Raw genomic sequence first — 16,521 nt, 5'->3', positions numbered from 1 at the left:
AATATTTTCTCCTTTGCATTTATTGTGAAGATGAAAACATCAACGGTTTTGATAAAAGTACTTTAGTTAAAACAATTTTCACTCTATTTCATTTATAAATTTTTCTTAATGAGTGAAATGATCAAAATGGTCACTCATTATAGGAGAGGGGGGGTAATTTGTGATCTTTATGTTCAAAGTAGTAATTGCAAGAATTATAATTTGTCCAAAAGAAAAAAATCAGTTATAAAATTCCTTAAAAAAAAAGTTATAATAGATCCATAATACATGAATATAATAAGAGTTAGAATTTACAATCATTTTTGTATTTCTAACTAACATATATATTATTCATTATCACATCACAAGTATGACTCTAAAATACACATTTAATACATGAAAAATTATGAAGAGTGTATTCAAAACTTATGCATGTAATTGGTTGATGAAGTACTTGCTTATTGATGTGTGTAGTTGGTTAGTGGTGTTTTTGGTGATTTTTATGCACGACTTCGAGAGTCATCTTTAATGTATGTTAATGATAAATAATGGGGTATGTTTGATTTAATATTCAAAATTTAAATTTTTTTTTGGTCAAGTAAATTTAATTTTTTAATTTAAGTTTAATGACATATTATTTTTGTTTTCATCATTTCTTTAATTAAAATTTGTAACACTATGTTTCCAAAAACAAATTGTAAGAATGAATTGTTTTCATCAAATGCATGAAAAACTCCCTTCTTTCTTAACATTGTTTGTTTCTCTTCGTTAAGAATGAATTGCTCGGCTCTATTAATTGTTCATCATGTGCGATTTATGCCAAACCTACCTGTAATTTGTAACTGCCTTGTTGTACTTGTAATTTGTAACTGCCTTGTCGTTTTATTTTGGCAAATGTAACCTTGTGTTTAGTGTGAAAGGAAATACACATTTTGAAAGAAGAAAAAAAATAAACAAACATGTTACTCTTGCGATTCGTGGCCAAAACCATTTGTAATATTTAGCACCTCTCTCTAAAGAAATAGAAAGATTGAAGTCCGCATTAAGTGATATTTCTTTTCCATCGTTTAAGTCATTTTTATCCTATCCACAACCATTAATTTGTAGTGAACGAACCAAGCTTCCACGATTTTTCAAGCAATTACGTTGATTCCTCCATTTAGTGACCCATCTTTTTGTTCTACAGATGAAGACACTCAACCCTTAGCTTTAAGTTTCCTAAAAATTCTCTCATTTAATTTGACAATATTGCTCAACAAAATGATGAAATAGTGTGCAGAATCAGGCGCGATGTGCATGCCATTGCCTCACCATCTAGAAAGTACCGGGACAATGAGAAAACACTACCAATCACCACACAACAATTACCCCAACTATTTGCACTATAGCCAATTTTTAAAATTTCATCAAATCCAAATCATCAATTTTGAGCCACAATTTCAACAATCATTATAATATTTTTGGTCATTGGTTTTTATGTGGTTGCACTACCAACTTAGTTGAGATGACAATAACTTTCTTTATTTTAGAGCACAGTGGAAATATAGTTTCTAGGACTTTCCTCTACTTTTGTTAAATTGGGGACACTAAAGTGGACAAACATCAAATTTAGAAACACCATGATATTGCCTTGACCTCAAAGCAACCATATCTTTTGAATGAATGAAAACGGTTGAATTTCAACTCATTGATCTAGGGATGGGGAAAAAAAAACTGTAAATAGGCCAGTAGTTTCATATTACTGTGTATCTCCATGTGTGACATATCACTATCAATTTATCTTAAAACTGTATAAACTACATACTTTTTTAAATATATATATTATCACACTTATAATATAACATAATTTTTCTGACATTGATAGATCGGGTCTCACATTCTTTTACAGCACATGAGAGTTGGAGCATATGTTCCTTTCCTTGTGTAATCAGCATTTCTTAATTTAGTCAACACAGCATTTTGAAACATCACAGTTTAATGTCTGCAACAATTATTTTTCTTTACTTGTGCACAAATAAATCTCATTGTTTCCTCCTATATTGTGCAACAGTGAGGACAGTTTCTGCTTCGTCAGTAAAATATTATTTCTTTACCTTTCCCTTAAACTTTGCCGGGAAAAGGGATCTAAACTTCTTAATTAGCTAGATTCGTAGCATGATTATTTTATATTGCCTATGTAGTTAATTTAGATACCAAAGTTTTTTATACATAGAATAAAACCATGTTCACATATTGTATTGTATGTTGACAAGTGGTATGTTGCTAAGCAGAGAATATTGCCATAAAACTGAAGTTATGTCTAGTGAATACTATAGTTTAATTAACAACCGTTTTCTATGTTAATTTAATTAATCAAGTTAATTACCCAAAGCTTTCCTAAAAAGAAGCTAAATATATGTATGTTTAATTAACAATACACATTTTATTTTTTTTGACAAAACAATACACATTTTATGAAGTGGTGAAAAAAGCAAGCACCAACACAACTGAAAGTGATGCACTTTTATGTCATGCCTAGGATTTTTATTGGAATAATAAAATTAATATTAGCCAAAGCATTGTTTAGTAATTTAACAGATTTTCTCATAGATCGTAAAGATTTTCCCAGAAAATAAAAATATTAGTTAATTTTTCTTATCATGATGTCTGAAATTTAGACTATATATAGACATATTCTCAAAAGGCATCTGATTAAAATAAACAAGAGTACAGGAGCAAAGGAAAAAAAAAAAGTAGGTTTTACCATTAACAAACAAAAAATATCTATTGTATCCTGAATCGAATATTTTACATGCAGGTATAATATTTTTTGGCTATAGTTAGAATTTCATAGGAAGAACCCCACACCTTTGCACTTGGACCAATTGGTGTAATTATATAAAAACAATTTACAAAGAGGCAAATATATGTTTATAAAAATAAAAAATTACTATGTAAATTAATAATGATTTATAAGTTTTTATATGTAAGATAAATTTAATTTGATACAAAAACAAATTTAATTAGATAATTGTATTTTTTTTTAGAAAATCCCATTTAGAGTCATAAAAGACAAGTTTAAAGCGAAACTCTGAAATGAAGGGGAAAAAAAATGCTAGTTAGGACTGTAGAGATAAAAAGTGAATAATCTTTTTTGTATATTTTTTCTTTTAGAATTCTATTTTGTATGTTGCTCTTTCTTGTTTTCTACCCTTTTTGGGGCTAATTATGATAAGAAATATATTAGGATCTACAAGGAACATTTCATTATGTTTTTCTATTTACTATATTTTCATTATGTCTAAAAGTCATGAAGTTAAACCAAAAAAGGGGTCAATGTACACAGCACAAGAATGATAATTGGTAGGGTTTGATTATGATACCAAAGTCATCATATATCCGTACCACTAGTGCAAAAGAAGTTAATTTTTTTTGGTAGTGCAAAAGAAGTTAATTTTTTTTGGTAGTGCAAAAGAAGTTAATTTTTTAAAGACAATGTATAATTTTTTTTACAAAATTCGGTATCCAAAATGATCGAGTAATTTGGTATCCAAAATATTGTAAATATTTTAAGGGCTCTAATTTTTTTGTTAAAAAAATTAATAAAAATTCGGTATCCAAAAATGATGAGTAATATTTGAGGGCTCTAATCTCACAAAATAAAGGTTTATATGGATTAATCCATCAAAATTAACGCCAAAATGAGTTGAATATGAAGCCTTGAGATGAGTACATCAAAGGTCCCAAGGACTGTCTTGTTTTATATATAAAAGAAGGAAAATAGTCTTGCAATCACAACTTAGATGATAAAAAAATTGTAGATGTAATTGATATGCATGAGCATGAGTTTAAACGTGCAATCCACTAATCGACACTTAGCCTGAGTTTTGTAGCTAGTTCTTTAGAATCCAAAAAAATAAAAATCATCAAGAACAAAGAGACTCGTTTAAAATAATTTTGACATTAAATACTTTTATACTCATTCATATGAAAATTAAACACTACTAAACATGAAAGAGTGTATAGAAGCCACTTAGACCATCCACAATGCAGCACCCTATTTGGGTGCTTAAACGGATCCTGACTGTATACTTCACTCATTTTATAATTAATATTAAATAAACACTCAATCTCTCCAACCCAACACCTCAAAATAATTATTAATTGGGTCCCAACAATAACTCTATATCATTAGATTTTAACAATAATTTATATATTCATTCATAATTATATAATTTTAAAATATTGAAGTAATTTAATTATAAATTATTAAAAAAATGAACATTTTTATTTTATTTCTGTTAATAATTCAAGAAAAAGTCAAAACTCGTAAAAACAATATAAAATGAATAATGATAAATTGCATAATTATTTTTTGCAACTATTATATAATTATTTTTTAATATCAAAATAATACAATAATTAAATATATTAAAAAAATAGAATTAATTGCACATGTGAGACTCATGAATAATATGAGAGAGAGGGTGCCTATAAAAACACTCATCTTTATAAGCACCGTATTCATTGATGCCATAAAGGGGGTGCCTATTTTTACACAAAATGGAGAGGATCTGCACCCATTTACAATGGTGCTTAATAGGGGAAGGACTCCCCATTATAGATGGTCTTAAGCAATGCATCTTAAAATTTGTAACTTCTTTTGCTATTGGGACAAAAGAATATCTAAAATCTTTCTTACATTATATTTTTTCAGCAATTCTCACGATCAACTAAAAGATGTAATAATTCAACGTATATTCATATGATTTTGGATATCACGTGCGAATTAACAAAATAACATGTTCTTTAAAATTAACTTCTTTTGAATATTTTTCTTCATATATTTTTTATTTTAAAATTATTGCTAATTTGTTCATAATCAATGTTCTTCAAAAAATTGGTTTTCATAGAGATGAAGACCATTTAATTATTTTATCATATCATATAATATAGTAGAACAAAACATTGGTTAATTGGGATAGAGTATGTCATGATCGTTATAGTGGTGGTTTGGGGATTTGTAAGGCGAGGGAGTTTAATTTATCTTTATTAGATAAGTGTTGGAGAATGTATCTGGATCAAAAGGGGTTGTGATTTAAGGTGTTAGCTGCCAAATATGGGATAAAGGATGGTAGAGTTTTGCGAGTGGGTCGTAAGGCGTATATGTGGTGGAAATATTTGATTAGTGTTAGAGGTGGAAATAGTTGAAGTATTGGGAGTTGGTATGATGACAACCTTGAGAGTGCAGTGGGAATTAGGGAGAGTATTCGTTTTCTTAGTAGGAGGGTGGTCTTCTCTGCTCTGGATTTAGAAGATTTTTTTAGTTATGTGTAGATAGCAATGTTTTTTGTGCATGAAATAGGATAGGTTAGGGTTTAGAGGGGATGCTTGGAGGTGGCATAGTCAGTTCTTTGCTTGGAAGGAGCAACATGTTGTAGAGTGTTGTTCTTTGTTGGATAACTTTGTTTTGTAAGATATGTCCTTGATAAGTGAGTGCGGGATCCTAATGAAGGATTCTATCTGAGGGGTCTATCATCTTTGACTCATGAGATACAAGTTGATCCTTTCCTCTAGAAGGTACTATAGATTCATATTCATTGTTATGTGTTGGAACATGTGTTGAAATTGAGTAAAAAGACTAAACACAAATTCTCATGTTGGGTAGAACTAGTGTTGTGTGAATTGAAAAAAGTGGAAGTCCCACATCGAATGGAACACACACATTAGTAGTGTTTATATAGTGGGGGTGTACCTCTAATTAATGGGGGTACATAATTATGTGAACGAAGTAAACACTATAGAAAAAATATATATATTGATATATATTTTATTATTTGGAAATGATAAATTAAATAATTAATTTAATCATTATTAGAAAGTGTTTTCTTAGTCCCCAAGTTTCGCTAAAATATTTTGGAACGTAATCTAGAATATTTTGGAATACAACCTGAAATATTTTGGTAGGCAATCTAATATATTTTAGTACTTGATCTGAAATATATTTTTGTACTTAATATATATTTTGGTACTCAATTGAGATATTTTGTATTAGAACTAATATGTGAATTACTTAATCACAAAGTAATATATTACTTGTTCCCAAAGTTTCTCATATTACTTGTTCCCAAAGTTTCTCACTTATTAGTTGTGAATTTTTCCTATAAATAGAGAACTCACATAGTGCATTCCACACACCAAAGCGTTTCATTGAGTTGTCGGGAACTCTTTCTCTCTTCTCCCTTTCTTGACTTGTGTTGACGAGTCTTTCTTTTCTTCATCTCCTTTTTTCTGTCCCTTCGGAATCAAGAGTGTTCTTAAGACCATAGTCCCTTTTCGGTTTAATGTCCCTTCGGAATTAAGAATGGTCTTAAAAACATAAAAACATAGTCCCTTCGGTAATATACTATACGTCCCTTCGGAATAAAGAGTACTTTTAAGATCATAGTCCCTATTTGGAATAACAATGTCATGTCGGAATCAAGAATGATCTTAACTGTATATAAATAGTATAAAAATATTTTTTCTATTTGAGGAGAAATGGTGGTAACACCATATTTGAGTGGTCGTAGTACCATATTGATAGTTTGAAGAACTTAAAGGTTAGAAAGGTGGAAACACCATATTTGAGTGGTCTTAGCACCATAATAGAATGGTAATAATACCATATTAAAGTGGTTTCAGTATTAAAAGAGTGGTCTTAGTACCATATTGAAGGTGTAATTCTCGAACGGTTTTCTACAGTGCAGTAGTTAACCGCACAGTTGTAGCTGAGCTTGTTTTATCCTGGAGGCGGCATGGTTGATAGTCTGTCTTGCATAATTTTGGGCAGTGCCACGAAACGTCTTAAAGAAAGCGACATGGTCGTGACTCAACAAATACAACAGTTTGAAAATCCAAAAACAACATTATGTTTAAGAGGCTGTGTTCACTTGGGGTTTGTATAGTTTGGAAAGGCGACTTATAAAGTTTAATAACTCTTTTTTATTTTATAGATATCAGGTTACAGGGTTAGAAAGAGACAAAAGTGAGAGAAATGGATTAAAAAAATAATAATTGTGCTATCAACCCTACAGTAAAAGAAAATGGGTGCAACTCTTTTTATATGTGAAATTTATCAAGGGATCTATTTTTTTTTTTTTTTGACAAATTAAGGGGGTTTTATAATTTTGTGAACATTCTTTAAAAAAATATATTTGTGAACATAGAATTGTGCCTGCGATTTTTTTTTTTTTTAAAACGTCGAGTCCTTAATTTAAACTTCAACATACACATGATTAATATTTTCAAAAAAGATACTCCCTCCGTTCAAAATTATAAGCAAAAAAAACTCATTTTCTTTGTCCCAAATTATAAACAAAAAAGACCAACTTTTATCATATTTAATTTTGTTTTTTCAAAAAATTATCTTTTCCAAAGGAAAATTAAATGCAAAGTGCATTCAATTTGCTCTCTTTTTACATTTTCTCGATAATCAACTACCAATGAAAATTATTTTTACATCTTCCTATAAAACTTATTTCAAAGATAACACAAAAAATTATGTTACAAACTACTACTACCTCCGTCCCTAATTATAAGACCCTTTTGAGAAAAAAATTTGTCCCTTTTTATAAGACCCATTTGGTATTTCCAAGTACATTAATTATTTCTTTACCAACATACCCTTATTTATTTTGCATCTTTTTCTTCAATCAACAATAAATATTATGTTGAAAACATAAATTAACTCTCTCTCTTAAGGATAAAATTGTAAAAACAATAGTAATTATAGTATAAATTTAATACTACAACCAACTTTCTTAATCTCCGTAATTTTTGCAAAAGGCTCCTATAATTAGGGACGGAGGTAGTATGTTTTAGTTTTCTTAATAAGTGTGATTTTTATTTTTTTTGCTTATAATATGGGACGGAGGGAGTACACATTTTCAATTATGTGAAATTATTAACAATGATACAATATTAATGTTTTTTTTTAGAGAATACTATATTAATGTTAGTGCCCTTCAAAAATGGAATTATAGTTCTTATACTAATTATAGAATCACTGACCTTAATTTATGCATGATAAATTTATACTAGAGTTCAACTTTAATTTCCTCAAATTTATCGGTGGAACAGACACTCCACTTATTCACCAAACATTTTAGATACTCTATAATTTATGTTTAAAAGATGAATTTTTAACAAAGTCGTTTGATAAAAATATGTACAGAGATAAAAACATGAATTCTGCTCTTCTCCCAACACATTTTGCTCGCGCCCAACTGAAATACCGAAAATACCCCTCGTTAGTTAAGTAAAACAAGTGTTAAAATCTGCGCATCACTGTGCAATGTAACGTCCCTGACTGAGCAATTTTGGGATGGGTGATCTACCGGGAAGTTTCCCGGTAAGCGTGCGAGTGAGGACAAAACACGCTGAAAAGACTCGTGTTGGTTTGTGGGGTCAGTCGGCAATCCTGAAAGCAGTCAGGGACGTTACATGCAACTTAACTAACGCTGAAATTAACACTTACCTGAGTTAACTCACGTTGAAAATTAATACTTGCGTGAATTAACTCACGCTGGAATTAACACTTGCGTGAGTTAACTCACGCAGGGGTATTTTGGAAGTTCAGTTGGGAGCGAGCAATAACTGATCGGGTAAAGAGCACAATTCAAATGCATAGGATACTTTCTAAACCCAAAAGATGACCCACACAAAATATGGAGAAAAAAGGCACCGTTATTAAAATGAAGCTATTCCTCATCCTCATCTTCAATACTAAAATTAATAAATTATGCTACAGAGATGCATGAACTTACTTTCTCCATGCTCATAAACTACCTTAAAACAGTGCCTTTTATAAAATTGCCGCCACCATTATTGTTTTATTAGTAGGTTGATGATAAGGTGAGCTGCATATAGTCCATTCTGCATACACACGGCTTCTAAACTCTAATTAAGGCTGCTTTGACTCATTTATTCATATCATAAATAAAATTGGAATAGGTGGTCTTATTGGTTGTTCTCTGCTATCATATTTTATAACTAAGGGATGTTGAGTCTAACGAAAAAGACTACGACTTTTTCGATATTGTGTTCATGTATTGTTTATTGTTGCTTGTATTGTTGAATGTTGTTTTTTAGGTTAAGTCTTGCTATCACTTGTTAAGAAGTAAAAAGTATAAGTTTTATTCTGAACAGAACAACTTTTAAACATTCAATAAGTTAAATATACATTTTTTCATATTTTTTGAATATGATCTTTCTATTTTAATTTCTTTAATAGATGCCGTAAACGCTGTTTAACATTTCCCTTTTAGATTTTGTGTTTATGTGTTTCTTTTTGAAACTAAAAGAATCCATAGGAGGAGAAAGAGTTGAAATCGCTAGCGATCATGGATGTCTATCAAAGGATATCTACCAAACGAAGAGAAAGTTTTGATACCCACTCTTAAAAAGATGCATTATGACTGGGAGGTCTTACCTAAAAACAACTTCACAAAAGAGAATTGAATCAAAATCACCATTTGCTCAACACAAAAATCTTATCGAAAAAATAACTTCATTTTGTGGCTTTCAAATGAATCAAATCCATGAACGCTGGACAATAGTGATCCTTTGGTAATGTCGACTGTCGATACCAAAGGAGAAAAACACTGGAAATAATCGAAATAGGTTAGGAAACATCACCAATTGTCACCTAAACCACATTAAAACACTAATCAAACTCGGAGAGAGAAGTCACAAGTTACAATGATTTTGAGTTCTTCACTTGAAATATCATGCACCGCAGAGAGTTTTGATGAAAACACGACATACACAGACTTAACCAAATCTCAAATCATAGATCAAAGACCATGTATCCTCCACCAAGGAAAGAGATACACCACAGAAAAGGGTTATCAACTAAAGAACAAGTTTTTGTTCGTAAGAAAAATTACCATCTTTCAGGTGAGATCCCTAACCCATGTATCCTTGTCCAAATGACCTAGATTTCTGACTGTCGAATCTCTTTGACCACAGATTAAAAAGAGCCCAAGGAATTGATGTCAGCCTCTCTCCCCCACCAAGGTCTCACACCAAGATTCTGACAACTCATTTCTAATATCTTTGACCATCCTTTTCTAGTTAAAATCAGGGTCTAGCTTTAACCATCCTTTTCTAGTAAGAATCAGAGTCTATGGAAAGCCCAAACATGAAATCCCTAGGGGAGAGGTAGTAATGCCAACACCATATATGGGGACAAACACCTCACACCAAAGTGCGGAACTACTAGTTAGCATCCGTAAAGTCCATTTCCCCAAGAAACTCAAATTGCAGAGACATGAATCCTTAATTCTTCGCCCAACATCCTACTTCGGTTTATAGACATAAGACCATCTGGCACCTGACCCAATGGATTTTCTTCGCCACTTTCGGACCACCATAGAGGAAATCTCTATGATAAGTTTACAAACCCTAACCAATATTTAAGTATATGAGGTAGAAATATGGATACATTTAAAATAGAATTAGGAAAAACGATCCTTTCTCCAAAGATTAATGAACTTATTCGTCTAAGAACCATGCCAAGACACTTGAGGAGTGTAACAGATAGAGGTTTATATATGAACTTACAATTCCATGATTGACCATAATAGAGAACTCTAGATATCGGAAAGACACTGAAGCGGCTTTGCAGTTCAAGAAACAAACTATAATTGACATAAAAGCAGCCTCAACATCTACCCCTGTTAGATTCCTCTTAGAGAATTTAGTTCTTAGGTCGGAAACAAGATCAAAACATTTTAAAAACGTCTTCAAAGACGACAAATTCTCCACGCTTAGCTCCCCAATGAAAAGAGTATTCTTTGTCTATTGAAGATGAGAGATCTTCATGGCAAATTTGTCCAAAGAGAATCCATTGAATCTAGGGACTCGGCCTACCTAATCAATCCCCTCAATCCCACCACTACTAATAAGATTAGGAAAGGAGCAAGGGTGTCCCCTAAGAAGTATATCATTCCATATTTTCTTCCTTATTAGAAGGTCCTGCTATAGACCCTCAGGTTGCTCAAACCCTAAAAAAGACCGATCAGGAGATAACTTCCAATAGAAAAAGGTCGATTGTAACGTATCTCCAAATAGATTTGTGTGACAGGGAGATACGTTCCGATAAATTAGAGGCCTTTTGAACAAACATTATGGATCTATAGAGCAACCTTCTCTTCCTTAACACCCCACTAGGCCACTGCATAGTATATGATATATCCATAGACTATAACATAAATTATTAAACACAATTTTGTTTATCACTATTACCATATATATTTCAATGAATCTGAGTATTTAAATTAATAGGCAGATATTGTTTTCTGCAATTTTTGTCCATTACCTTTTATTTTTATCAAATATTAGATCACTTTCTGTGTAGATTATTATACCCAACCACCAATAATTTTCTTCCCTGTCCTTTGCATAATCACCTCTAAATATATATATTTGCAGACTAATAATGAGATTCCTTATGCGCACTATTTTGGGTCAGGTTTGGATAAGAAATGAATTGCCTGGATATGTAAGGATTGTGTGCAGGTGAATATGATGAATAATAAAGATTTGTACTTTTTTTTTTTGGTAGTGTTAAAAGATTTGTACTAAACTAAGGAAGATGTCACCTAAGGACTGTTAAAAAAAAATTAACACCAATATGATTTTTAAAATTTTAATAGAAAAATTGACAATTGCATTTTTTTTTTTTTTGGTTGAAGAAGGTGACAATTGCATATGTAAAATGAAGATAGGTTGAAGAAGGTGACAATTGCATATGTAAAATGAAGATATCATATTTATACTCAAGAAATACACTATAAGTACTAGATGAAGGTGTTCAACAAAACATTATATTGATATAAAAAAAGGTTAACAAATTAACCAGAAATCAATTGTCTCTTGTTTTGGAATTTAATTAGTTCGTTATATGAGATGTGATCCAAACAAATAAAGATGAATGAAAGTTAGAGGAGTGCACATACTTAATTTTTAGTCCATTCAATAACAAAGAAATTTATACAACACTTGATATATTACACTGTATTAATCTTGCATATCAATACAAGAAAAAACTTGGATAAACAATATAATACATATTATCACCCTTTTCTATCTCTTTCATTTGATAGCAAATCTCTATGAAATTTCTCATTTGAAACATAGAAAGAAAAAAAAAATCAGTGGAAATAATTAACAGCATAGAATAGCATCTCTTCCTAGATGCTAAAGTAACCAGAAATTAATTAATGTTGAGGAAACTAAGAAACTGCACTGTATCTTCCATTTCCCTTCCTTAGAGCACAACTTCAGATAGGTATGTATATGCTGATAGCATATCATACACTACAGTGATTCAAAAATCCATTTGTTTAGTTCTTCCGATAACACAAGCAGAAAGGTTCTTTGTTTTTTCTCCCTTCACACCAAAACACTTCACTTTTATACTAACTTTGTTGTTTGTTTCTCAAACACCTCTAGTTTCTGATCCTTTCATGATTCTTAGTCTTTTGCAGGAAGTCACAAACATGCTGCAAAAATAAACCATAGTTATGTCAGTTTAATTTCATTTTATTTAATTATAACTAATTAACCATCAAATTAATTCAAATCACACAAAAGCATAGAGAGAAAAATAGGACTTACTCCCATGGAACATCTCCAACTAACATCCAATCACCATCTTTATCTTCATATGTAGGTTCATATTCAGATCCTTTATAACCTTCTTTTTCAGAATAATCACCTATGGTTAACTTGAACATGCTTTCCAAAGCTTTAAGAAGTTGTGCATATCCACCATAGACCCTCAAATCAATCTTCCTAAGGTAAGGAGCTCCATCTAAACTCACTTTCACATAAATCCCAGAAGCCTCAGCCTCTTGTAAACTGTTCTTCCTGTAAGATCTTATTGGTGGCCACCCTACTATCTTAGCCCTGCAAGTCAAAAAAATATTCTTTATTAATCAAACAACATCGTGCAACCCTTTATAAGGTAGAAAGAAAAAGGATGTCTTTAAAGTTTTGATAATCTTTTGAACTTACTTTGAAGGAGGTGCTGCATCATCAGAAGTTTTTGAACCACTATCCTTTGAAGTTTCAGTCAATGGTCTTTTGTTGGAAATTTTTGCTGTTTGTTCTTCATTTTGTTCTGTCCCTGGAAGTCCTAATCTTAACTCAGTAGCCTTCATGTTGAGATCATTCTCATATGCAACACTGTTTTCCATCTTTCAAATAATTCAGAAGCAAGAAAGAAAGTCCTTGTAAGGTTGATTCACTTGTAAGTTATGATAATCTTTGTGAGATGTTAAAGAGATGTGAGATGGAAATACAAGAATGCAAGGTTGTATTTTATATATGATGATAAAGGAGAAGGTGCAATTAATTTTCATTGTATTGAATGAATAGATGAATAAATAATGGAGAAAGACAAGGAAAGGTGTCGGTAGAAGGAGTAACAAAGTTGAAAGCAACATGTCCCTACATTTAGAGGACAAAGGTGGGACATAGTTTACCATAAGGAACGGTCAAGATGCTGTTTTAGGAGAGAAATCAGGAGCGTTGGCTTAAAGGAAGAGGTAAGGGAACATGTCCATGTGAAGGACCATTCTCTCTCATACTTGTTTATGCCATGTGGGTCTCATTTTTTTAATTTCCTCAATGTATTGTGGGGGCCTCTATACATCATCATTACATGTGAACTTAGTTGTAACTCCTAGAACCACCTCCTCTCAACCAAATTAAATATCTTTTTTATAGATAAAAATGAAATACATATAGTTAAAAAAATAGTGGATGAACAAAAGATATTAGAATATTAAAAGCATTCAATTATTTATTACTTGATATTTAGAAGAGTTATTCTAATGTGAGCAACCTTGAATATGATAGTAAGAATTAAGAAGCATTGTAATTTTGAGACAACCTTGAATATGACAAGAAGCATTATATGCTCATTTTTTCTCTACTAGTTTACTGTCTTTCTTATTCTATTTATTTTGTGAATGAGGAGTGTTATTTGAACAATCAATTTGGTGATAACTTATTTGACAACCATATTTTACAAAGAAAAAAGTGGTATTGGCACGGAAACCATAACAATAGAGAGATAAAGTAAAAAGTAATGTGAATATGAGAGAGAAAGTTGTTGCAAAAGTTGTCACTAAATGGATGTTCAAATATCATTTCTCTTTGTGAATTTACATCTATTTAACCTCGTTCATCACTTCTTAAAAACTCTCTCTCTCTTTTTCCTTTCTCTCTCGTGAGCCGTCACAAAAACCCTAGTTTCTTCTCCTTCATCCACCAAAGAGGGGTGATTTAGGGTCAATTTTTGACCCAAAATCAACCCTCTAACTCGTTTTTCTATTTCCCTTTTATTGAAATAAGTGATTTTCACATCTATTTCGTTTTATTTTGTGATTTCGTCGTCTTCGTGCGACGTTGGTTGTTCGTCGTCTTTGTGCGTTGTTTGTTTTTCTTGTTTCTCTCAGGTATTTGATCGCTTCAGATTGTCAGATCAGCTTCGATCCGGTGCAGATCCAATTAATGACTTTGGCGTCATCCACGTTGCAGATCCGGAAACATGGTTATTCCTGAGATTTAAATATAGTCATATGTGTAGGCATTTGTACTTTGCCGTTTTATGCTATTAACATGGATGATGTGAGCCTGTTCACAGATTCATCCTTTTTGTTTTTAGCGAATTTGCATTATATCGATGTACTCTTTCAATTTGAATGAATGAATATCTTTTGTTTTGTAAAAAAAACATTTTTCTATTATATTATTTATTACACAATTTATTGACACATTTTTCTATTAACATTTCAAATTATATATATATATATATATATATATATATATATATATATATATATATATATAAACACCAATGCTCGATCATTAACATATACGGATGACAAGGCCTAATCCGAGTATCCAACCCAACAACTCGAGCATCACGTGCTCATCCCTAAGGCTCAACAAACACCCTCAACCGTACAACTCTCATCTAGATCAATATGAAAAAAAATATGATTGTGAGGAGTAACGTCGTTAAAGATAGTTAGCCGAATTTTTCGATGAAGATCAATCATTGACAAGAGTCGATGGAATACTTGCACCATAACATGGTTAAAAAAGAGAAAAAATGATGTATAAGTTTTGTAGAATGATAGATTAATTAATCAATCCAGATTATATATGAATTAGAAGTAATCAATATGATTTTGTGGACACCATGATACTATTAGATGTGATTCAATCCAACCTTCAAAAACTATCTCAAATGAAGAGATTGTCCAAAGACGCGCGCAATGTAGAATATAAATGAAACTTTAATGTTCACCCACACACCTTGCGTAGACCTGGATCCAATTTCAACAACTTGTTTGTTGTATTGGGTTCGATTTTCATAACATACTTGCAAAATCCAATTTTAGTAAGTATCATGTTAAATGGACCTTAATTTCCCTCTCAAAAGTTGACGCAGTACGAAAGCAAGGGTTAGCAAACGCTAAACCTAAAAGATAACAGACAGGTTGCAAGCGACAAACCTATCAAATAAGGGTTTCCGTAATCCACCGGAATTGAGAGAAAAGTCTCGAATATTATTAATGAATAAAAGTGTGCCTCTTAGGTTGCATAAGTTCTGCTTAAATAGTAAAAGAAATGACAAACTCATATGGGCCGAAAATAATAAAATGAAACAAAATAGAAAGTTCTAGAAAAATGCAGAAATATAAAAAGGCGATTTTGGGCCTGAAGACGACCTCGAATGACTAAAATAACCCCTACATCATGGCATATCCATGAGTTTTGCTCATGAGGTCCGGGACTTTCCGAAAAGGTATAATTCGGGTCAAACGGACACCGGATGCAAAATCTGCACCGTTTCGACTGAACCTTTCTTGCACGCCACTTCGTCTTCGATTCGTTCTGCTAGCTTGTCTACATCAAAAGTTAATTGAAAGTATAAAGACCCTCAGCAAATATATACCTTAGAATATAATTTTTTGGACAATAATATGCCTTAGAAACTTTAACATCCCACAAATGCAACTTAAGTACATAAATATATATACGATATATCTATGATTTTGTTTTGTAAACCTATTTTGTAGGTTGAAGGTTCGCGATCATTTTTGATAAGAACACTGCGTGGCTTAATTTTGGCCTGCTAGAGAATCCTTGTTGTTCTGTGTTGTTTTCACAAGTTTTGCTTATAAAGACCTAGTTCGAGGTTTCCCATGGCCTAAATAAAGTACTAATCATGCACTCTTACTCAACTCTTTGACTGGATTATTGACAAAATTTGGCAAACCATTACGTAGTATTACATTATGCCACAATTTACTTTTGAAGCTTACATATTTCATACGTAACATATAATTCCACCTTGCACATTATATCGAAACAGCATTGCACAAATAACTGAAAAGAAATAATATTGCTCTTTCATGGCTCGTGAGTCATCACTATTCAATAGTAGCATAAATATCAATGAAGTTATTTCGCTATCGCTAGCTGCTGGGTTGTCGGATT

The 16,521-nt window shown here is 31.5% G+C and overlaps 1 protein-coding gene across 1 annotated transcript; it reads right to left on the bottom strand.

The window, feature by feature from the left end:
- Positions 1-11,957: 11,957 nt before the first annotated feature.
- LOC146956804 (auxin-induced protein 22B-like) lies at positions 11,958-13,299 on the bottom strand. The gene is made up of 3 exons (XM_085731545.1): positions 13,021-13,299; positions 12,622-12,912; positions 11,958-12,506 (listed from the first exon to the last, which is right to left on the bottom strand). Exons 1-3 carry the CDS (start codon positions 13,200-13,202, stop codon positions 12,443-12,445), a joined length of 537 nt encoding a protein of 178 aa, XP_085587671.1. The 5' UTR covers positions 13,203-13,299; the 3' UTR covers positions 11,958-12,442.
- Positions 13,300-16,521: the final 3,222 nt, after the last annotated feature.

Source organism: Medicago sativa, chromosome 1, assembly GCF_051527215.1.
Source record: "Medicago sativa cultivar Bolivia chromosome 1, Bolivia_mono, whole genome shotgun sequence".
Lineage (NCBI taxonomy): Eukaryota > Viridiplantae > Streptophyta > Magnoliopsida > Fabales > Fabaceae > Medicago > Medicago sativa.
Note: the sequence above shows the minus strand (reverse complement) of the source record. Positions and strands in the feature narration are given on the sequence as shown.

Coding starts and splice junctions, on each gene's coding strand:
- LOC146956804 (XM_085731545.1), bottom strand. CDS start 13,202: ATGGAAAACAGTGTTGCATATGAGAATGATCTCAACATGAAGGCTACT. Junction 12,913..13,020: donor GATGCAGCACCTCCTTCAAA/GTAAGTTCAAAA, acceptor TTTGACTTGCAG/GGCTAAGATAGTAGGGTGGC. Junction 12,507..12,621: donor GTTGGAGATGTTCCATGGGA/GTAAGTCCTATT, acceptor TTATTTTTGCAG/CATGTTTGTGACTTCCTGCA.